At 54.6% G+C, this 8,699-nt stretch overlaps 1 protein-coding gene across 2 annotated transcripts in view; it reads left to right on the top strand.

Annotated features, from left to right (window-relative positions):
* Positions 1–8,699, top strand: part of GRIK4 (glutamate ionotropic receptor kainate type subunit 4) — a 343,337-nt gene that overhangs the window by 183,560 nt on the left and 151,078 nt on the right. For both annotated transcript variants that reach the window (XM_060179894.1, XM_060179893.1), the window contains exon 3: positions 8,143–8,307. In XM_060179894.1, coding sequence (XP_060035877.1) covers positions 8,143–8,307 — 165 coding nt within the window. The remainder of the gene's footprint in view (positions 1–8,142; positions 8,308–8,699) is intronic.

Genomic DNA, 8,699 nt, shown 5'->3' with positions numbered 1-8,699 from the left:
TGAATGTCCCTGACTCCTTCTCCTTTTTTAATCTGAGACTTTTTCAAGGGGGATGGTGATGACTAGCACAATCTATTACTTGTGCTTCAATCTCCCAGGAAAAGAGACTGATAACTTCAAGGTGGGGACAGTCTTAGTAATGGCCCTTTGGATTTTTCTTGCCACCTCCTGGCAGAGAACTCTGAGCAATTCCAATCAATTGGCCTACCTGGGCTTGCCCTTCTCCATGCCGGAAAGGAGATTAGGCCTGACCAGGTCTGGGTGTCAAATGCCTCCCCCCCCCCCCTGTAATTACTGTCACTGATAAGTAGTGGCAAGGTCCTGCCTAGGGGCCAGGATACTCATTCATTTATGCACAGGAAACAGAGAGGTAGGGACCCCAGGTGGTGTTATGGACTGAGGTCTCCTTCCCTGTCCTCAGGGACATGATGTAACTTGGTGATAGATGGGGGGAGGGGGGATCATAAGGAAAGCAGCTTATGGCTGCCCAGCTGAACTCACGTTTCAGAATCTGCCCAGCTCAGAACTGAACCCCCTCAGCCTGCCCTTTCCCCACGATCACCATCTCCTCCAGGAGTGCAGAATCTTTGCAAGTGGAGGCTCAGGGCTACACCTAACCCACGGACACCCGGCATTTGAGAAATGTTGGTTCAGCAGAGTGACCCCAGACACTGCAGCTCACCTGGGCTCAGGCTCCTCTGGGACCGCAGGGAGCAGACACACCTCCTGTGGCAGGAAGGGAGAGGCTCTCTGTTCCTCTTGGATGCAGCAGAGGCAGCAGGAGCAGTGCTCAGACCCACACCTTATTCCTTCACCTCCAGGAACATCCCTATAGGTAGAAAGGGCCGGCAAACCGGAGGGTGGCTCTGGGGCAGAGGATGGTGGAGTGAGGCTCTCAGGTCTGCCTGCCTTGTAGTTCACGATAGGCTTTTGAGCACCTTCTCCTAAGCAAAGTTTGTAACAGGTGTGAAGCTCTATGGTTTGCCCAAAGGCCCAGGACAAGCAGGGCTAGGTGGAGGCTTTTAAGTGTGCAAGGCTCCATGCCCTTTCTTTGGTGAGTCAGTTTTAACGTATTGAGTATTTCTTGCAAAAACAGTTCCTACAGACAGAAAACTGCGAGGCACCATCTCTTGTCTAACCCAGTTTGTCAGTTTCAGGTCACCACATCCCTGTCCCTCCAGGGCCCTGTGAGGTGGCCCTGTCCCCGGGAAGACCTGGGCTGGTTTCTGGAACTTGCTAGTCCACCCAGGCTCACTCCCCTCCTGTCTCCATCCCGCTCCGCCCATAACTCGGCCAGAAGGCTGTCACCGGCAGCCATTAGCAAAGACAGATGGGCGATCCAGCCCCTATTTCTCTGCTGCCAGCTCTGTGGGCACTGAGCCTTGAGGGGGGCTGTGCCAGGCACTGCCCCCTCCCACATCTGGGCATATGGTCCAGGTGGAGGGGGGCACAGCTGCAGCCAGCTGAGGGCTCCCCTGGGGCCATTCCCTTTCCCATGGAATGCCAGGAGAGAGAGGAGCAGCTGGCTGGCTGGGGAGGCCCCTGTGTAGTAAATAAGGCACCAAGCAAGTGTGGACATGGCTACAGGCAAGCTGGGACTCGCCACACACGGTCTGGTCACCCCAGAGTCATCTCCTGTGTCCACTGTGGGTTTTGACAGTGACAGCACACGCCAAAAGTTGAGCTGTTTTATAACAGTCCAGCCAGCATACTTCAGGACCAAATCTAAAAAAAATAATAATTTTTAATTAATTTTCTTTATTGGGAGGGATTAATGGTTTACAGCCAATAGTAAAATACAGTCGTTTGTACATGTGTAACATTTCCCAGTTTTCCACATAACAGTTCAACCCCCTCTAGGTCCTTCTCTGCCATCATGTTCCAGGACCTGAACCCTCCCCCACCCCAGAGTCCTTTGCTTTGGTGCAACACACCAACTCCAGTCCAAGTTCTGCTTTGTGTTTTCTCTCTTTTTTTTTTTCTGGTTTCTTCTTTTTCTTCTTTTTCTTCTTCTTCTTCTGCTACTTCTTCTCCTTCTTCTTCTTCTTCTCCTTCTTCTCCTCCTTCTCCTTCTCCTCCTCCTCCTCCTCCTCCTCCTTCTCCTTCTTCTTCTTCTACTAATTCTTCTCCTTCTTTTCCTTCTTCTTCTTCTCCTTCTTCTCCTCCTTCTCCTTCTCCTTCTTCTTCTTCTTCTTCTTCTTCTACTAATTCTTCTCCTTCTTCTCCTTCTTCTTCTTCTTCTTCTCCTTCTTCTCCTCCTTCTCCTTCTCCTTCTCCTTCTCCTTCTTCTTCTTCTTCTTCTACTAATTCTTCTCCTTCTTCTCCTTCTCCTTCTCCTCCTTCTCCTCCTCCTCCTCCTCCTCCTCCTCCTCCTCCTCCTCCTTTTTCTTCTTCTTCTTCTTCTTCTTCTTCTTCTTCTTTGTTGGGCATTATGCCAGCTTCCCCCTGCTCCATGCATGCTGCATTGCTTGATGCTGTGGTCTATTTACATAATCATTGTTTTGCCTGAGACCTGCCCTGCCTGCAGGGCATTGGTTTAATCCCCACTGTTAGATGGAAGCTTGCTACCTTTGCAGTCTTTCTTCCTCTCCGCCCCCTCCTAGCCATTTCCTTTTCTGACCTGCCACTTCTGTCTCAGAAGATATAAAAGGCAGTTTTTTTTTCTGATCAATAAAAGCATTGCATTGCGTTCCCGCTCAGCCACAAGAGTTCCTGGTTCCTCTCCCGCATCGCTGAGTAAGCAGCAGCCTAGGTTGGCTCTGGTCGAGTTCTCTCCAACCCAGAGAGCACGTGCCTGGGAAGAAACACCCTCAGGCTAGCCTGGAGATTATTATTATTATTAGTGAATTAATAATGATTGACAATATTGTGGGATAAGAGGAGTACAGTTCCCACCACCAGCGTGCCATACCCCACCCCCTCCTTTGGAAGGTTCCCTATTCTTTATCCCTCTGGGAGTATAGACCAAAAATCTTTATGGGGAGTAGAAGGTGGGAGGTCTGGCTTCTGTAATTGCTTCTGCACACAACATGGGGATTGGCAGGTCAGTGCACACTCTCAGCCTATCTCAGTCTTTCCCTGGCAGGGTCTGGAGAGGTGGGTTTCCAGGACACACTGGTGAAGTCATCTGCCCAGGGAAGGCAGTCCAAGGTCATAGTAATATTTTTCAACTTCTGCCTATGAGTGAGATCATCCTACATTCATCCTTCTCTTTCTGACCTATCTCATTTAACATGGCTCCTTCAAGTGGTAGCATAAGAAGCTCCGTCCCTTCACGGGCCAGGGCTGCTGGCTTTCATGGCCACATCCTCCTCCTCCTCCTTCTGAGGACACTGAAAGCAAGGATGCATGTCCTGCTCGGTGCCTGGGCTAATACAGGTTCACAGCAGTGTAGACACAGGCATGGCTGACGGAGTGAAGGAATGCACTTCTGCTTAGTGGCAAAGCACAGAGCCATGCAGAGTGAGTGGCCCAGATGGCCTCACCCAGGGGTCTCTGTGAAGGGCCCGGTGCGCTATCTGGGGGTGGTGGTGGCTGGCTCTGTAATGTGGGTCACTTGACGGGTGGACTCACCCCTGCACGAGCCAGCCTGGCCCTTCATCCCCTTCTGCTGTTGGCAAGGCGAGAGCATGGGACTGGGTGTCCTTTAAGTGGGATTTGGATCTGGATGCAGAAAAGCCAAGAGCTTCCCAGCGAGGAAAGGCCACCTGGAAAAAACCCATGGGGCAAAGTCACATGTTCCAGTCAGTATTCAGCAAGGGCTGCCTCCCCGTGCCTGGGCAGTCACAGCACCCAGCAGCTGGGAGGGAGGGTGAGTCCTGGGAGTTCAGGGTGGGTCCTGCAGCAGAGAGACTGCTAGAGAACGGTGGGGCTGGGGACAGTGGAGGGCCCTGGGTGAGGCCCAGGAGAAGGCGTTCAGCCTGGGTACTGCCTGGGAGTGGAGGCCTGTGCTGTGGGCCGGTGCTAGGGAGCCAGGAAGCGTCTGCCTAGTCTGGAAAGACAGCAGCCTCTCCTGGGGCAGGGAGTTTGAGGGCCATCCTGGGGACTGCCCTAGCAAGGAGGACTTAGGTCTAGGGGGTGAGGACACACCACAGGAGCTCTCATGGGGCTGGGGTTGTCTATGCAGAGCTGAAAGCTGAGAAGACCCTCCTTTGGGGGAGTGTGGGGTGGGGGTGGGATGCTGTGTGACACGCAGGGAGCAGCACAGTATGGGCTCCATATAAACGGGAGGGGCTGGGGCAGAGAAATAGGAGCTCTGAGAGGTAGAGTGTGGAGCCAGGTCTCCATGGCACTGCCTGCCATGCCCAGGAATGCCAGTTGCTCCTGAGCGGGAATCCCAGGAGCTGGGGAGCTGGAGGTGGGTGGCTGGCACCCGCAGGCGCCAGTCTACAGCTGTGTGTGGGTGCCAGTGCTGGAGGGCCTGCTGCCTGCTGCCTGCTGCCTGGTGGTCAGGCCGGCAGACAGAGGGAATGCACAAGGGCCGCGGGAGGACTGAGCCAGAGGTGCCCAGCAGAGCAGGGAGAGTCAGAAGAGAGCAGGGCCAGGCACCTTGGGGCAAACCATCGAGAGGCTCACAGGGCTTTCCAGGGAGGTACATGCAGCGTCTCCCCTCAGACTGGCTGTGATGGACCTCACACAGTGACACCCCCACCCAGGCGTGCACACAAGTGCTCACTAGGGCCAGTCTTGTGCATTCCGTGTGGCTTTCTATCTCGAGATACCTGTTGATCGCTGGCTGTGTGGCAGCTAATCCTGGGCTCAGAGGCGTCAGGGTGATGCTGGGAACCCAGGCCACAGCCAGCAAAGACGGGCAGGATCAGGCTTCCTGGGCACCTTGGAGGATCATGTATCCAGCCAGCGTGACTACACAGCCCACCTGCTGCACGGGGTCCTGGCAGGGACCCGGGTGGTGAGCACTGTGTGGGGGTCATGTGCTCTGCAGAGGACGCCACCAGCAGCCACAGGGCAGTGCCCACGGGTTAATACGTGGGCTGGGAACAGCCCCTTACAGTGGTGGGGTCCAAGCTGAAAACTCCCAAAGAGCCCAGGGCTGGTGGTTGTCCTGCACAGATTGGACAGTTTTTGAGGGGAGTAGAGAGACTGGACTGTGGTCTCTGCTGCCACCTCATAACTCTGCCTGTCACCTCAGGGCTCTGAGCAGAAGACAGATGTGGCCCTGGGACCAGGGCCTGGGCCCCAGCTGCTGACTCCCTGATCCAGCCAGGACCCTGTTGCCCTCACACACTGGCACAGTGCCTCTCTGCCCTCTCAGCACCCCTGGGTTTGGCCCACTGGTCTCAGCACCCCTCCCGTCACACTGCTCCCACCACCGCAAGTCCCCAAGCCCCCACTGCCTGCTCTCACCTGGCTGGGCTGCTCTTTGAGTGACTGTCTCCTGTCACCTGGCTGCTGTCCTGCCCACTGGGGAGTTGTTTCAGCACATTGTCCTTGTCAGCTGAGACCACCAGAACTGAAGGCAGCAGGGGTTCTGCTGCTCAGGGCCTGGCCAGCTGGTGTAACTAAGACCTCACTTGGAGGCTGGGGAGATGTTTCACTATCAGCACATAGGACGCCTGAGACCCACAGGCCCCGGGTTCGATCTCTGACACCGCCAGAGAGCACAGCTGAGCAGAGAGCAGTGCTCGGCTTTCCCCTCCCTCCTTCTCTGACATCTTGCTCAAACCTTTAGACATGCATATGCCCTCATTAAGAAAAAAATAATTAAATGCAATCTTCAGTGAGGCTGTACATGTAGCTAAGCCCATAAGTCAGGGGGAAAAATGTCTTGTAATAGTATCCTGGTTTTGGGTTTGGAAAGCAGGTCACAGCGGGTATGGGAGTGACATACAGATATGTCCCTGTGGGGTCTGGGCCCCTCGGCATACGCTGGGACTCAGGCTACTGTGATGTAAGCCAGACCCCACACAGTCCACCCCCTGCGAGGTACTAGTCAGAGGTTTCTGGTGTCTATTCTTTTAGAATGTGTTCATCCTCCTCTGAAGAAGAGCCCTTTCTCTGGTGTCTCCCCTGCCTGGAGTTTCTCATGAGGGGGTACCCCCGCGTGCGGTTTCTGGCGTCTGGCTCCTTCCTCTCAGCACAGTGTGTCCGGGCGGTGACAGAGGCCAGAGCCCGTGGCTGTTTGCTGCCATAGTGTGCTCCCTCCCACTGTCCTTGGCCACGTCCCTCCACAGGCATGGGGACACTCCCTCATGCCAGTTCTCATGATGATACTGCAGTGCACATTCACACACATCTGTTGCGAAGATGTTCTGCCTTCCTCAGCCAAAACTAACGAGTTCAATACCTTAGACTTGTTTGGTTCTGTAGCAGGTACTGTGCTGGGTGGCTCACAGTAGTTGTTCATGGTAGCCCAGAGAACAGGACTGTTGCCATTTTAAACACGTGAAGAAGCTAAGGACCCATTGCTAATATGGGGTGGAGCTGGGATTCGACCCTAGGCCTGTACGACGCTATGTTTGTTGTCCTTAATACTATTACCAGAGTTTGGCCAGCAAGTCATACTGGTTAAATCAGTCTAGGACTGGGGGCTGGCCTTTGGTGCACTGGTTAAGCACACATAGTAGTAAACCCAAGGACCTGGGTTCATGCTCTGGCTTCCCATCCGCAGTGGGGACACTTCACAAGCAGTGAATCAGGTCTTCAGGTGTCTTTCTCTCGCCCTCTCTGTCTCCCTCTCCCCCTCTCAATTTCTCTTTGTCCAAAAAGAAAAAAGAAAAAGAAAAGGAAATAGCCACCAGGAGCAGTGAGTTTGTAGTGCCGGCTCCAAGCCCCAGCACTAACCCTGGAGGCAAATAGTAATAAATAAGTATTTTTAAAAAATCAGTCTGTTACCAACGACCAGTGAGTGTTTAAGCAAGTCGTGGTCCATATGTACAATGGAGTGGTCCTCCGCTCTTACCCATGACCACTCCATCTCCTTTGTCTCACTGTGGATGGAACTTGAAGGGAGCATGTTAAGTGACATCAGCCAGAAGGAGAAAGGAGATTGCCAGATGATCTCACTCTTAGGAGAAGCATAAAAACAGGGAGAGGGGAGTCGGGCAGAAGCGCAGGGGGTTAAGTGCAGGTGGCACAAAGCACAAGGACAGGCATGAGGATCCTGGTTCAGGGCCCCGGCTCCCCACCTGCAGGGGAGTCACTTTACAGGCGGTGAAGCAGGTCTGCAGGTGTCTGCCTTTCTCTCCCCCTCTCTGTCTTCCCCTCCTCTCTCCATTTCTCTCTGTCCTATCTGACAACAACAGCAATAATAACTACAACAATAAAAAACAAGGGCAACGAAAAGGAAACAAATAAATATTAAAAAATAATAAAATAAAATAAACAGGAAGAGAAAGGGAACTTGGACCATGTGTGGTCTGTTGAATCAAGATCAAAACTGAGGGTGAAGCAGGGGGAGGCTTAGTGGGCACTGGAGACCCAACACACAGCGGCGTGCAAGGACCTGAGTGGGTGGTGGGGTCCCGGCACAGACACCTCCCACAGAGAGGTGAGCAAGCGAGAGCACCCATGGCAGCACGGCCCTGTGAATCCTCGCTTTCCTAACAAAGCAATGGCGGGAGCTAGTCTGGTGCCCCACCTGTGTGCAGGGTCTCTGTGAGTCCTCACCCCGGCCTGTGAAGCCGTCCCTCCATCCCCAGTGGAAACACTCACAGTTTTCATGGCGCGTGATGTCGGGATCTGGAGATCCAGTATTGACTGCATCCCACAAGGCTCTACCTCTCTGACCTGGCCTCCTGTCACCACTTCGTACCTGGGAGAGAGTTTCTCGCACGCCCGGGGCTCACTCCCTTTGTACCTGGTACCTGTGCTCCAAGAGCTTCTGTTGGCCTAGGGACCTTACGCCATTGCCCCTCCTGGTGGCCAGCCATGGAGTTGTAGGAGTCTTGCAGTGTTTGTGTGGGGTGGGGGGCCGGGGGCAATCTACAGATGCTGGGGCTTGGCCTGTGGGACTGCTTGGGGACAGTAGGTTCTGAGGATGGCAGGTGGACAGAGGCTGGGGAGCTGCCTGCAGGAGGAGGTGGTGGGGAAGAGGGGCACTGGAAGAGGATGAGGAGGCAGGGGAAGAGGAGGGCGGGCTAGAAGGCAGGTACCCACTATCCCTCTGTGCTCGCCCACCCACAGCCGCCATCCTGGATGACCCCATGGAGTGCAGCAGGGGGGAACGTCTATCCATCACGCTGGCCAAGAACCGCATCAACCACGCCCCCGAGAGGCTGGGCAAGGCCAAAGTGGAAGTGGACATCTTCGAGCTCCTCAGAGACAGCGAGTACGAGACCGCGGAGACCAGTACGTAGAGCCAGGGTGGCGGGGCCTGGGCCTGGGCCAGCTCTGCAGTGCGGGTCTTGGGGGAGGGTTGTAGTGGGGTGGGGGGTGGCCACGTTCACTGGGATTCCCTGTGAGTTTTCAGGTCTGTTCTCAAACCCTGTGCAGAGGGGAATAAGACAGAGTCTCGTCTTTCCCTCCATCCCCGCTCACTCATCCCTGCACATGCTGCTTCCTGCACAATTGATACCCAGATGGAGCCTTTCTTTCACCCCCACCCTGGTGGTTGCTTTCTCTGCTCAGGGCCGGGCTGGCAGGGGAGAACCAGGGCTCGGCTGGACCCTGGCCACCCCCTCCCTGCATGGCCATGCTCCAGTCTCTCCCGATGAACCATAGCATCTTCTCAGCGGGAACGC

Source organism: Erinaceus europaeus, chromosome 20, assembly GCF_950295315.1.
Source record: "Erinaceus europaeus chromosome 20, mEriEur2.1, whole genome shotgun sequence".
Classification (NCBI taxonomy): Eukaryota; Metazoa; Chordata; class Mammalia; order Eulipotyphla; family Erinaceidae; genus Erinaceus; species Erinaceus europaeus.
Note: the sequence above shows the minus strand (reverse complement) of the source record. Positions and strands in the feature narration are given on the sequence as shown.